The 15,345-nt window shown below is 43.7% G+C and overlaps 1 protein-coding gene across 1 annotated transcript in view; it reads left to right on the forward strand.

The window, feature by feature from the left end:
* RNF130 (ring finger protein 130) overlaps positions 1 to 15,345 on the forward strand; it is a 103,411-nt gene that overhangs the window by 54,311 nt on the left and 33,755 nt on the right. Inside the window, exon 3 of the mRNA XM_028093785.2 lies at positions 2,827 to 3,077. Within this exon, the coding sequence (XP_027949586.2) occupies positions 2,827 to 3,077 (251 nt within the window). The remainder of the gene's footprint in view (positions 1 to 2,826; positions 3,078 to 15,345) is intronic.

Consider the following 15,345-nt stretch of genomic DNA (forward strand, 5'->3'; position numbering starts at 1 on the left):
AAGTCCCAGTACTTCTGACCAGCCGGCTATAAATCAGGGTTCCCACAACCCCCTCATGGTGTTCAAGACTTTGTTAGAATGGCTCATAGAACTCAAGGAAACACATTTCCTGGTTTAATATAAGGAATATAGTAAAAGATACAGATGAATGGCCAGCTGAAGATGCATGGGGCAAGGTATGTGGGAAGGGGCCTTCTGGCTTGCCACCCTCCCAGCCCCTGCACGTGTTCATCAACCCAGAAGTTCTCCAAACCCCACGCTTTGGGGGTTTTTATGGAGAATTCATCACATAGGCATGATCGGTCATTAACTCAGTCTCTAGCTCCTCTCCCCTCCACAGAGGATGGAGGGCATGGGCTGAAAGTTCCAGGCTTCTCCTCATCGCCCACTGAGAGTCATCTCATTAGAACCAAAGACTTCTGTCACCCAGGAAGTTCCAAAGAATTTAGGAGCTCCGTGTCAGGATCCAAGACCAGATAGCAGAAAAAAAGATGCTCCTAATGCTCATCACTTAGGAAATTGCCAAGGGTTTTAGGAGCTCTGTGCCAGGAACCCGGGTAGACCAATATATCTGTTTTCTCTTATTTCACAGCAGGTAAATTTTCTGTCTTTAAAAAGTGAACGTTAGGACGGGGAGCATCTGGCTGGCTCAGTCGGTAGAGCATGTGACTCTTGATCTCGGGATTGTAAGTTCGAACCCCACATTGGGTGTAGAGATCACCTAAAAATAAAATCTTTAAAAACAAAAAAAAGGGAAACTTTAGGGAAACTTGATCATAGTATGTGCTCAATAAATATCGTTGAATGGATGGTTGAAATAATTAAATGCTTCTTTTCCCAAACAGCTTTCCCGTTGAAATTAGGTGGTGTTCCCTTAGTGTTCTTTGAACGTGTGAAATTGCATGGATCGGTTGCCCCGGCTACCTGTGCAGCTTTCCCTACTACTCTCCCAGCTTGAGTCTTCAAGAGGAAGCCTCAGAACTGGCTTCTAAAACCCTTTGTACCTGGTGCGGTTATAAAGCAATGAGACTGATTGTCATGTGTCGCTTGTGGGATCCGTCTCAGTTACTTTATAGCCGTGCCTGGTACGCAACACCGCACACCGTTGCCTGCTGAAGAGCAGTCCAAAAGCACAGACCTAAGGTTTCTTAAATGGAAAATTTGAATGGTTTAGCATTATTTGATGATTTTTCTTTAACTTACTGACCAGAACTCTTCTTTCAGGAAGATAAATTAGATGTTAACTTTGTTGCTTGCTTTACTTTTGCAGTTTTCTTTTTGTGTTTTGGATTTTTTTTTAATCGGTATTCTGATAAGCTGCTATTCTGATAAAGTGGCTGGCACGATTTTGAATAAGGTAACACGGAAGGTCTGTGTTCCACTGGGTTAAATTCTTCGTGAAACTTTTAATTATTGAATTTCTTTTCAGTTACCTGTGGCCTTTTGACTGCCTGGGATAACAAGGGTAGTTCTTTTAGTTAAATATGATAAACACATAAACCAAATGCTTAGTAGTATTCACTGAGGAAGCCTTTGAAAGGGCAAGTTGTGGGGTGTTTGTTCGTTTGGCTTTGGTGGTTTACAGTGATGTACAGACCTTATTCAGATTTGGATAAATAGTTCTAATTTTCTCTTTCCTGAAATAGAAATGTTTACTCTCCTTCCTCTGACCCCCAGAGTCTTAGTCTTTGCTTTGAAGTGTGCTGGAATAGTGTGTGCCCGGTAGCTCGTCGCCACCAGCCTCAGCTGAGGAGGACGACCGCGGGCAGCCCGGGTGGCGTAGCACAGCTGCCCTTTTTCCTGGAAAGGAGATGGGGACTGACTTCCCTTGTGGAGGAGGAAAGGAGTAATCTCACTCTCCGCAGGAGAGAGAGTAGCTTGCACTGACGGTAGTACTCCTCCTGGAAATTACGTAAGTGACCAAGTGGATGAGTCGAGGAGCATCTTAGCCTCCTGGCAGTTCGCTGCCTACAGTTAGCTTGTCGCTGCGGCAGGACATCTGGACAGCTGCTAGAAGCTGGAAGGGTTTTGATGCCCAGCTAGTCCATGGTGTTGACACTTGGACGTGTCTCAGGGAGGGTTTGATTTCCAGAAGGATTCTGGGGTAAACAAGGAAGGAACCTTCCTCTCCTCAGGTCTAGACACAAGACCAGAGGGAGTCTCCCTGGTTACTAACGAAGGTTGCGGCCACCACGGCGTTCAGCTTTGGCAGCTCTATTAGCAGACGTGTGTCACGTCGGGGATATTATAAAGCTGCAGATCCTGTACTTCTTTCTGTTCCTTGTACTAGTTCTGCACACAACAGGTGCTCCATAGATATTTCTAAGAAAGAGTAGTGCAAAAAGTACCAATTTTTGTACTATAAATACTAGTGCTTTTTGTACTATAAATACTAGCGCTCTTCTCCTTTTCCTGAGGAGCTGGGACTTTCTAAGGAGCGTTTTAATGGAAAAGGTTTTACAGTAAAGACCTGCGGTGATTTTATCACATTATGTTGTTGTATCCTATGTTTTATACTGTCTGTTGTCACATTTGGCTGATTTAATCATCTGTTCTATAAATATAGTTGTAAGACAAGGTAATGTGGCTCTTAGCACTGCAGTGCTCCTACACTTTGTCCGAGTCTTAAGCACTCCACACAGATTCTTGTTCCTACTTGGTGCCAGCATACCCAACTGCAGATGTGTTCCATTTGGAAAGGTGAATCTGCAGACCCTTGCTATTAGCAGGAATCATAGTCTTTTTTCTAAGTAGCATTTTCATATTTGTGATGTTCCTGTAAGTTTTAAAGGTCACTTGAGCGTCTGTATTTATTTTACATTACAGGCACTGGAGATATTATTGCTGTCATGATTACAGAATTGAGGGGTAAGGATATTTTGAGTTATCTGGAGAAAAACATCTCTGTACAAATGACAATAGCTGTTGGAACGCGAATGCCGCCAAAGAACTTCAGCCGTGGCTCTCTAGTCTTCGTGTCAATATCCTTTATTGTTCTGATGATTATTTCTTCAGCATGGCTCATATTCTACTTCATTCAGAAGATCAGGTACACGAATGCACGCGACAGGAACCAGGTGAGCTCCTGGCACTCTCTAATGATCCATGCTTACCAGCCGTAATTCGGAGATGTCTATTGTGGTCATACACAGTACAAAGTTTTTCACTTAAGAAAAAAGTCATGACCCTCAGTCATGTCCATATGTTGAAAACATATTTACATACGTTATTTTCCGGATTTTTTTTAAATGCCTGAATGGGGAATTTACAGTGGTCACTCGGAATATCCTAGGTAAATGGTTAGCTTAGTATCATGATACGATCTGGCTAACTCTAGTAATTTGGAGAACTATCATGGAGTTGCATTTTTGAGCTGGTAGCCCTGGTTGTCAGTGGCAAGGGAAGCTGGGAGCCTTCATGTACTTTCATTCCCTGTGTGTTATCTATTCAGAAAAATAAGTCAATTAAAAATTACCTAACCCTGTTTAAGCTTGGCCGTGGGGTGACGCTGAGGTGGAGAAGGACCCATAGAGGAGAGGTATCTGGTCGTCCTAGAACTTCCATTGGTGAGCACAAACTGAGCTCAGTGGGTTTCAGCTCAGTGACTGCAGACTCAGGAAGGACAAGACAGCGTGCCACCCTGTAGTGGAAGGCCTGCAGGCGGTGACCTTGTCCATTTGTTAGCTTGCTCGATGCCCTCTGGACAAAACGTGCACCCAAGGGTCCCGGTTGGAAGTGTGAGGTCCCAGCCCCAGTCAGAGGCTTCTCTGCTAGGAAACTAGCAAGGGAGCTGCTTGGAGAGTGGTTTGAAGCCAGTCTTCGTGGAATGCTGTCCAGACTCCCTGTGAGAGAGCTGAAATTTTCAGCCTTCCTCATTCCAGTGAAAGCACAGATACTGCTATGGAACAGATCCGAGTTCAGATTCTGACCTTATCACCAGTTTGCCGTGGTCTTTCTTAGTTTATTTTACTTCTCAGTTTGTTTCTTCATCTGAAAATAGGTATAAAATATCTGAAAACTGTAATTTATTGCACATTTACGTGCCCTGCTCTGTGCAGTATCCTGTATACTTTTAAAGTTTTTTATTATGATAATTTTTATTATTTATAATTTCATACTTAGAAAAGCTGTGAGAAGAGTATAAAGTATTCCCTTCCCCAGATTCTTCAACTGTTAACATTTTACCCTAGTTCCTTTTCTATGCATATATACTTTTTTTAACCATTTGAGAGTCAATTTGAGATATGATGCCCCTTTACCCTTTAAATACCTCGATGTGTATTTTTAAAAAGCAAGAACATTTCTTACATAATCACAGTACAATTTTCAAGATCAGGAAGTTAACCTTGGTACAACACCAGATCTACAGATCTAAGATTCTGAGTTCTGTAAAACTGTCTTACTCATAGGGGCGCTGGCTCAGCCAGCAGAGCATGACACTCTTGTTGTCAGGGTTATGAGTTTAGGCCCCACGTTGGGCATGGAGCCTACTTAATTTAAAAAAAAAAAAATGTCTTAATAATGTCCTATATAGCAAAGCAAACCCTGGATTGATCCAGATGTTACGTGGCATTCAGTTGCCATGTCCCTTTTTTTTTTTTATTTTTTTAAGTAAGCTCTGCACCCAGTATGGGGCTTGAACTCACAACCCTTTGAAAGAGAGTCACGCGCTCTACCGACCCGAGCGGGCCAGGTGCCCCTGTTATGTCTCTTTCAATCTGTCTCATGGCATTGACATTTTTGAAGAGTCCGAGCCATTTGTTTTGTATTTGAGTTTGTCTGATATGTGATGTTCCTGCATCATCAGATCCAGGTTATGTGCATTTTTTTAGGAACACTGGTCCTTTACATTTGTTAAAGTTTTTATTTTGAGATAACTGTAGATTCACATGCATTTGTAAGAAATAATAGGTCCCAGATAGCCTTCGTGCATTTCCCCCCAGGGGTAAAATCTTACATAACTATAGTAAATATTTCAACCAGGATCTTGACATGGATACCATCCACTGTCTTACTCCGATTTTTCCAGTTTAACCCATACTCATGTGTGTGTATATGGTTCTCTGCAATGTCAGGTCACCACCGCCATAGTCAAGACACAGAACAGTCCCCCACCAGGATCCCTCATGCTGTTCTTCTTTCATCCCAGCCCCTCCTCCCGCCCAGCCCCTGACCTGTCCCCACCTCTGCAGTTCATCCGTTCAAGAATGCTATCTGAATGGAATCCTACAGTACTTCACCTTTAGAGTTTGTGTGTCTTCACCTAACGTGACTCCCTCGAGAGCCTTCTGAGTTGTTGTGTTGTGGGTAGCTTATTTGTTTTTACTGCTGGGTAGAATTGTGTCGCTTGGGTGTACCACAGTGTGGTGAACCAAATTGTTTGAAGGTTTAGGCTATTTTAAAGTGGCTGTGAACATTTTTTTTTTTAAAGATTTTGTTTATTTGACAGAGACACAGCGAGAGAGGGAACACAAGCAGGGGGAGTGGGAGGGGGAGAAGCAGGCTTCCCGCGGAGCAGGGAGCCCGATGTGGGGCTCGATCCCAGGACCCTGGGATCATGACCTGAGCTGAAGGCAGACACTTATCGACTGAGCCACCCAGGCGCCCTGGCTGTGAACATTTGTTACAGATGTTTGTGTTAACATGAGTTTGCATTTGCCTTGGGTAAATGTTCAAGAGTGAAATATCTGGGTTATTCTGGTAAACACATACATAATTTTGTAAGAAACTGCCATACCCTTCCCCCAAGTGGCCGCAGTATCACACATTTGCACTAGATACGTATCCCTGACCCAGTTCCTCTGCATCCTGCATGGCATGTGTTGTCACTATTTTGTATTTTAGGTGTGTAGTCACATCTCTTCTGGGGTTTTCATTTGCATTCCTCTCGTGGCTGCTGATGGGGAACACCTTTTCATGTGCTTCTTAGCCATCTGTATATCCTCTTCGGTGAAATGTCCGTTCGTGGCTTTTGCCCATTTCCTACCTGGGTTGTTTTGGGGTTTTTTTTACCGTTGAATTTTGAGTGTTGCTACATTCCAGATACAAGCCTTTGTCAGAATTGTGGTTGGCAGATATTTTCTCCCGGTTTGTATCTTGTCTTTTCAACCTCTTAACGGGGCCTTTTGAAGAGCAAACATTTTTAATTTTGATGAGGTTTAATTTATCAATTTTGCTATTGCTGCAAGTCTAAAAACTTTTTTGCCTAGCCCTAGATTCCAAAGACCTTCTCTTTTTTTTCTAGAAGTTTTATAGTTCTTCCTAATTTTACATTGAAGTCAATGATCCATTTTGAGTTAATTTTTGTATAAGTAAGAGATTTGGGTTAAGGTTCTTTTTTTTTTCTCATTTCATGCCTGATACTGCACCTTTGCCAAAACTCGGTTGGGCACATTTATGTGGATCTGTGCCTGCTTTTCTGTTCTATTCCACTGAACTGTGTGTGCACCCCCCTGTCCATCCCATAGTGCCGTGATGACTGTAGCCTCACTCTTGGGTAGAGTGGTTCCTCCCACTTCATTCTTATTTTTCAAGATTATTTTATCTGTTCTAGGTCCTAGAGTCTTTCCATATAAATTTTAGAATAAGCTTGTCTGTGTCTCTACCAAAAAAGAACAAAACAAAAACAAAACACCACACAGAACCTTGCTGGGGTTTCTGTATGAACACATTAAACCGTAGATCAGTTGGGGGGAGAACTGATATATTTGCTGTGTTGAATCTTCCAGTCCACGAACCTGTAATGTTTTTCCACTTATTCCACTTATCCTTTTTATTCCTTTCGTCAGCATTTTGTAGCTTTTAGCATATAGATTCTGTACATGTTTTAAGTTTATACCGAAGTATATCGTTTTGTTTGGAGTGACTTTAAATGGTAGTATAATGGTAAATGGACTGCAAACGTGTTTTTAACTTCTTCAGGTTCCGTATATTCATTGTTAGTAGATCAGAACGTGACCCAGTTGTGTGTGTTGACTTTTTACTCTGCAGTCTTGGTAAACTCACTTCCTGTAGATTGCTTGGGATCTTCTGTACAGACAATAATGTTATCTGCAAATAGGGACTGTTTTACTTCCTTTCCAGGCTCCCTTGCCCTTGTTTTTGCCTTGTTTGTTTGTTTTGCCTTACTTGCAGTGACTAGAATCTTCAGTGCACTGTTGAACGACAGTGGTGAGAGTGGGCATCCTTGCCTGCACCCAGTCCTAGAGGAAAGGAAAGGATTCAGTCTTTCATCGTTAAGTGTGTTTTAGCAGGTTTTGAAGACGTTTATTACCAACTTGACGAAGCTCCTCTGTGTTTCTAGTTTGCTGAGAGCTTTAATCACAAATGGGTGTTCCGTTTTGTCACATGTTCTTTTGTGTGTCAGTTGATATGATCATGCGATTTTTTTTGTTTGTTTTCTTTATCCTGTTGATGTGGTGGATTGCATCCTTTGATTTTCTAAAGCGGGTAATAAATCCCACCTCATCGTGGTGTGTCATTTTTTGTGCATTGCTGAATTTGGCTGCTTAATTTTGTTGAGGATCTTTGTGTCTAAGTTCATGAGAGATACCAGTCTGTAGGTTTTTTGGGGGAGGGGTTAAATTATTTCTTTAATGGTTAAAAGACTGTTCAGTTTGTCTATATCATCTTTACTGAATTTTGGCAATTTGTGGTTTTTGAGGAATTGGCCCATTTTTTAGATGTCAAGTCTACAAACAAAGTTGTCTTTTAATGGCTGCAGTGTCTGTGGTGATATTCCCTCTTTGTTTCTGATTTGAAGGACTTATATCTTCTCTTTTTATTTTTGTCAGTCTTGCTAGAAACTTCTCAATATCACTGATACTTTTCAAAGAACCAGCTTTTTTTTATTTCATTTTTAAAGATGGGAACTTAGATTTATTTAATTGAAACCTTTCCTCTTTCTAACGTAAGCATCTAGTGTTACAAATTTCTTAGGACTACTTTAACTGTGTTCTATATACTTTGATATCCTGTATTTTCCATTTTGTTCAGTTTTATGTAATTTTTTTCTTTTAAGACTTCCTCTTTGACCCCTGTATTGTTCACTTTCCAGTAGTTTGGAGATTCTGCAGTGATCTTAGTGTTACTGATTTCTTTTTTGGTTCCATTATCATCAGAGAAATACTCTCTATGACTTCAGTTCTTTTAGATGTGTTGAGGTTGGTTTTATTAGCTCGCATATAGTCTGTCCTGGTGAATATTCTGTGGATGGTTGGGAAAAAATCTGTATTCTGCTGTTGGGCAGAGTGTTCTGTAGATGCCAATGAGATCGCTGCATGGAGCTTGCTTCTGCAAGGAGGTGGGGTGGAAATGTCACCTTCCCACTGGGCCCCACTGAAACCAGCGTGGAAACAGGAGTGCAGTTTTTCCATCAGTGTTTGGCTAGAGTGGGACAGCTGCAGGTACTCTACCCTGTGTTCCTCTGGTCTTAAGGTCCCTGAGCACCCTACCTTGTCCTTCCACCTTTCAGAAGATCCAGGGGGAGGGCCGAGCAGGAGGGGCTCCTGCACTGTCAGAGCTGACAGTCCCCAGAGCATCTCCCGCACTTGGACATGGACTTGGGTGATGAAGGCAATAAAGGAGTATTAGGTGAAAGGGTTAACTGATCTGAAATATGCCTTTCCTAGAAAGATTATGAGACATAATGTGCAAAATCACATTTACAGCCTTCAAGTAGAAGGCACCAGTTTTATGAGATTTTTGACAAAGCGAATAGATATGAAATCGAGTTTTGATGAAATGAGGACTAGAGTCACCCCAGCACTAACAAAATGACGGCGTTTGTATATTTATCACTGAAGTCCTAACTGATGAGGTTGGAGGAAAATAGATGTCAGCCCAAGTTCTCGAGTGTCTTGAGGGACAGCACAGCACTGGAGTGGTTTTTAACAGCCCACTTTCGGTGACATAGCTTTCATTTTTAAATTTAAATATTTCACCGATAGAACACATGAACATTCTTTTTTTTTCTTTTTTTAAGATTTTATTTATTTATTTGACAGCGAGAGAGGGAACACAAGCAGGGGGAGTGGGAGAGGGAAAAGCAGGCCTCCCGCCGAGCAGGGAGCCCCATGCGGGACTCGATCCTAGGACCTTCGGACCACGACCTGAGCTGAAGGCAGACGCTTGATGACTGAGCCCCCCAAGCGCCCCTGCATGAAAATGATTCTTAAAAATAAAGAGTACCACAAGGCTTGGGTCCTGGCCCAGTCTTTTCCTAGTTCTTGTCTCCCAGAGACGAGTGACCTCATTCAACTCTTTTATCTCTTCCTTCTGTCATTAACTCCATATTGACATGGAGCACGCTATATTCCTTTTTTTTTTTAAATAAAGACTAGCGTTAAATATGTCGCCCTTATGAAACACTGCGAGTAAAATGATCAAGAGTTGCTCTGAGCTGGTGTTCCTGACGGGAAAACCCCATGCTTGGGGGTTGAATGGAGCACATCCCAAGGACTTTTGGAGAAGAGCGAACGGTTGGTCCCAGGAGCCTGGCGTTCGGCGGCGGCAGCGCTTGAATGAGCAGAATGAGCAGCCGGCATGGGGCCTGTGTGTGTGATGAAGGCGGCAGCGCCCCCGCCATCTGGCTGGCCTCCCGGTACTCGCTCCTTCCAAAGCCTTCTCCAGACGCTACCGGAGCGGAAAGTGAGGTTCTGACCTTTTTCCCTCCTTCCGTTTTTTTCCGAAGGTGGAGAAACGCTTGATGAAATTTTTATGTGGCTTAAAAAGCTTAGCTTATTAAAGTTTAATAAGAAGGTGGCAACAACTCGACTGGTTGAAACCTTTGGCTATTTTAAACCAGAAGTATTGGCAAAGGAGAAACAGTGAGTTTCAGGAGAGAGGCTCATTTTCTCCCACAAACGGTCATCAGGAAGCAGTGCTGGGTACAGAATATGCTACTAAAGAGGGCCATATATCGTAAATAACTTTCTAAGTACAACGTAATGTCCACAGTTTACACCATTTTACATGTGCAGAAAGGACCTCATGCTTTGGCTGTTTTCTGCTCTTCCTGAAAAACCGTCCGAATGCATCTAAATATAGCATTTGGGCACAGGTAGATCAGAGGAGGGCTGATGGCAGACGTGGGGGTCGCCTCCTGGTGAGTCCGTGATGGTTCCTTCACACCAGACGATATGTGTTCAGTGTGTTTATATCGAAAGGGAGCCTCGGGTTAAACGTTTTCATAGTTCATGTTGCACCTTTAATCCTAAAGTGATCAGGTTTGATTCCCAAAACAGAACAGTAATTTTTTGTTTTACTGTTGAGGAATAAGAGGGCAGATAAAAAGAAGTTCCACTTCTGAAACAAATAATGCAATATATGTTAAGAAAAAAACGAAGAAGAAGAAGATGGATGGAGGGGAGTAAGTCGGAGGGGGAGACGAACCATGAGAGATGATGGACTCTGAAAAACAAACTGAGGGTTCTAGAGGGGAGGGGGGGTGGGGGGATGGGTTAGCCTGGTGACGGGTATTAAAGAGGGCACGTTCTGCATGGAGAAATGGGTGTTATGCACAAACAGTGAATCATGGAACACTACATCAAAAACTAATGATGTAATGTATGGTGATTAACATAACAATAAAAAAAGAAGTTCCACAGGCTAAACCTGAGTTGACGATGTCTTTTTATGAAAACTCCCTCTGAAAATGCGTACAGTTTCTAAGGTATTTAAAACTTGTTAATGCTCCTTGCCAAAATATGTATACATTATTCTTGGACTTTGTAAATATCCTGAGGTTACTGAAATGAAGCAGGCTTTTATTGCCTGTTTTTCTCTTACAAGGTTGCTAATTGGAGAGCACACTTCCCATGTGAGAATGAGGAAGAATACCGAATGTCCTTCAGAGGAGGGCTAATACTTGCCTTATACACAGTTGGTCTTTGAAATATGGTGGGCTCGGTGTCTTCCTTCCAAAATGGGGGGAGGAATATTGTGCATATTGTCAAGAATTTTCTCCTAGAGGGGGCGCCTGGGTGGCTCAGTCGTTAAGTGTCTGCTTTCAGCTCAGGTCATGATTCCAGGATCCTGGGATCAAGTCCCACGTTGGGCTCCTTGCTCAGCGGGGAGTCTGCTTCTCCCTCTGCCTCTGCCACTCCCCCTGCTTGTGCTCATTCTCTCCTCTCTCTCTCTCTGACAAATAAATAAAATCTTTTTTTTTTTTAAGATTTGTTATTTATTTGTTTGACACAGAGAGAGAGAGAGAGAGAGAGAGCACAAGCAGGGAGAGCTGCAGGCAGAGGGAGAAGCAGGCTCCCCGCAGAGCAAGGAGCTCAACTTGGGGCTCGATCCCAGGACCCTGGGATCATGACCTGAGCCGAAGGCAGCCGCTTAACCGACTGAGCCACCCAGGCACCCCCCCAAAAAAGATTTTTCCCCTAGGAAGAGATTATGTAGTTGAAAGAGGCAGACTTCTTTTGTCATTGTTGGATTGTACATTGAATTTTGCTTATTATGTCTATTGGGGATTAATAATTCCAGAAAAACTGGAAAAAGAAAATAGATGTTTGAGCTGAGTATGTACATATTACTTTATCATTTTTCTAATGTACCCCAAATAATGTTACCTTCTTTTTCATGTTCTGCTATTATCAGTTTACATAAATAAATACCACTGTCGGTATACAGGAAGTACATGGCTTCTAAAAGTTATACGTACATAAAGAGCTTAAGATTTTTTTTCTAGCATAAAATATGTTGTTGAGGTCAGGGTGTTTCTGAGACATTCTTTCTACCTCCTCAGGTTTTAGCATGCGGCCTGGCACATCGCACTGACTCAGTGAATGCTTCCGTGAATTAAAGAACGAGCTTACATTTTATGAGGAAGGCAGACAGGTGTAATCAAAATACTGTGTGGTGTGAGTTACTCTTTCGGGGGCAGAGTGAAGTTACTCTGGGTGAGTCAGGGTACTTCACAGCAGAGGTAGTGACATTTGAGCTGAATTTTAAAGGATGAGTAAGACTTCATCAAACAAGGACTAGGAGGAAAGTGGGAAAGGGATCATTCCCACAGAGCCCGGAGGGATGGAAGGGAGGACGGAATCGTGGGAGGAGACCAGAGCCTGCAAGCCGCGCACCCACGTGAGAAGATGAAGGGCCTGAATCATGTACCGAAGCATCTAGACTTTATTCTCTAAGCAGGAAGGAGCCATGAAATGATGATTTTTAGCAGTGGAGCGATAGAAGATTTTTTTCTGATGGGAGAGGCTTGGGGGGAAGGAGCTCTTAGGGAAATACTGAAGAGCCAAGGAAAGTGATATTAATAGAGCAAGGTCATGTAGAGGGCTGAGGGGAGGGGTCAGGGCACATGGTACTTTGGAAGGGCATTGAGGGGACTTCTTTTAAACGAAAGGGACAAAAAGTCGTCGTGACGAGAGGGGTTGGCAGGCTGCAGGTGACAAGGTGGTCTCAGTCAGGGAAAATTACCTTCCCAGCACCTGGATTTCACCAGTGTTTGGAAGAGAACCCTGCTCTGTCTCTGTGGGAGACTTGGAAGGCCAAAAAGAGAAACCTGAGCTGAGTCTCATTACAGTGACCTGCCTCAATATGCTATGAACCAGCTGGCTTTGAACAGATTATTCTTGCTCGATGAAGCCAGAGGACTTGTCTTCTACCAATTTAAAACCTGTCGGTACTCTGCATCCACATCTAGAATAGTGTTCACATTGGCACTATCGGTGCCTTAAAGTGAAATAAGGTCATGTGACCCCTTCATATTTTTATAATAATGGGAAGTCCCTGCAGCATTTAGAATGGAAAAGGGAGGCTCCGATCTCAGCACTTATACTCACTTTACACACGTCACCTCAGCTGCGTCTGATTAGGGTTTTCTCCTTTGCAGAGTGATGCGTCCCTCTGGTTTCGCTCCATCCTAAGGTTCTGTATGTCCCGAGGTGGAGACTTGAGTAATTTTACTGCCTAGTGAATAGAGCACAGTCAGAAGTACAGAAGTACAGAGACTGTGAGTGAGTGGGTGGAGTGCTACAGGAAAGGCTTTGGAAACCAGGGCTGGACGAGTATACATAGTTCAGTGAATCTCAAACTTTAGTATGCGAAGGAATTGTGGGGGGGCCCCCCTTTTTTTTTTTTGGTGGGGGTGGCACTTTAAAACTGCAAATTCCCAAGACACCTCCCCTCTCCAGGCTGATTTGGGAAGTCTGGATAGGACCTGCCTACCAGTTTTGGATTTGGGCAACTTAATCTTTCTGTGCCTCAATTTCCTCTTCTGTAAAATGGAAATAATGTAGTTCCTATCTCATAAAATGATTATGAGGATTGCACAAGTCAGTACCTGTGAAAGGCATAGAACAGTACCTAGCACATGCTGTGTACTGAATAAATCGTAGTTACTGTAAATATCATTATTTCATATTATTATTAAGCCCCACAGGCCACAGCTTGAAAACCAGTGACTTAACGGCATGGTGGTCAGATATAAATAAGGGACTTTGATGAAAAATGATCTTTGCAAAGGGAATTTGTGCTTCATCTTAGATTTTGCAAGTCAGCAGAACACAAATAGTTTCAAAAGCAAGAGGAAAAAAGCATTGGCTTTTAGACAGATTCAAGTAAAAGACCAAAACCGTGGCTGGCCGAGGTATACATGTCACAGAGTGATTGGGAACGTTGGGTGCAGGGTTGAGAAGAAGAAATGACACAGAAGCCAAGTCCAGTGAAAAATACTACAATGAAGATATGTGCCTGGGTGGCTCAGATGGTTAAGCGTCTGCCTTCGGATCAGGTCATGATACCAGGGTCCTGGGATCGAGTCCCGCATCGGGCTCCCCGCTGAGTAGGGAGCCTGCCTCTCTCTCTCTCTCTCTCTTATGAATAAATAAATAAAATCTTTAAAAAAAAAAAATATGTGACATTCGTATCAAATACAGGGAAAAGATGGGTTTTTTTCCCTTTTGCCCCAGGAGATGTGGGAAGTTCAGAAGTGGAAGGGGGGATAGATCCAAATATTTGTGGGCACTCTCTAATGAGATGCCCTGTGTGTATTGATATTAGCTTGCTGTCGGCTGAGCCCTTTCTCCCACCAGCACCTGCTTTTCTCTTTCTGAAATTCCCTGATGTGGTGCCACTCCGACAGAGCCAGGCGCCCAGCTAGAGAGCTGACACCCTTGACTCCCCACTGTTGTCATGCCCCCACATCCGTCAGTCATTAGGTTCTGCCAGTTTTACCTCCTAAATCTTCCTGGGTTCTGTCCTCGCCCCTTTCCCTGCCCCCACCTGCCTGATCCGGGCCCTGCTTCTCTCTCTCAAGCCCTTGACCCCACCGGGTCTCACTCCGCTACGCTTCCTTGTGTCCACATAGCATTTTCGCAGGAGGCCAGGCCTCAGTTCTTCAAAACTCCAGTCTCATCAGGGAACTCCTGTTTACAGTTCTTCAGCAGAATCCTGAGCTGAGCAAGATGGGAGCAGTAGGGTATTTTTTTTTTTTAATTTCCCTAAATGCCTTTAAAACAATAAACTCAGAGAGCAGGTAGTATAACAAAAGAACAAGTCCTCAGACAGCATCTCTGATGATACCACGCTGCAGGCTGCCCCCGAGAACTCCAGAAAAAGCCATGGTTCGGCCGGGCCGTCAGCAGCGGCACTGTCAGTCCAAGAAAGGTAGCCGAGGGAAGAAAAGGGGTGGTTCTGGTGGTCCTAAGAGTCAGAAGTCAGAAAGGGAGGGCAGAAGCCTCTGCAGAGAGATCTGAGAACAGCGGATGAAAGGCTGATTGGGAAGCCTGTTCAGGAGCATCAGGGAGCACAGGTTGGGGCACCTTGGCCCCGAGGCATTCAGTAGCACACCCCGGCACACACACAGCCTGGAGGCCCGCATCTTACTTAACAGGTAAATGTGAAGACATTTCCTCTCCAGTGAGGCCAAAGCAGAGCTCCCTATTTCATGTCGTGCTGCAGGTACTGACCCAGGCAATTCAATAAGAGCAAGCAGTAAGATGCATGCGGCTCGGAGAAGTATCTCTATTTTCAGTTGATAGGAATGTTGATCTGAAAATCCCAAAAGGGTCAGTGGAACCATACTAAAACAGGGAAACGACTTAATAAAGGAACAGGATATAAAATTAACATATAGAGGGGCGCCTGGGTGGCTCAGGCGGTGAAGCATCGCCTCGCCGTCAAAACTCTTGTTGGTTTTGGCTCGGGTTGTGATCTCGGGGTCGTGGGATTGATCCCTGCCTGGGCTCCATGCTCAGCCAGGGGTCTGCTTGTCCCTCTCCCTCTGCTCCTCCCCCCGCTCACGTGTGTGCGCTCTCTCTCTCTCTCTCTCATAAATTTTTTAAAGGATTTTATTTGAGAGACCGAGCACGAGTGGGGGAAGGGGCAGGG

The sequence above is a fragment of the Eumetopias jubatus genome, unplaced genomic scaffold, assembly GCF_037043125.1.
Source record: "Eumetopias jubatus isolate StellerSeaLion01/CBP00866 unplaced genomic scaffold, mEumJub1_p1.0 scaffold_5, whole genome shotgun sequence".
NCBI lineage: Eukaryota > Metazoa > Chordata > Mammalia > Carnivora > Otariidae > Eumetopias > Eumetopias jubatus.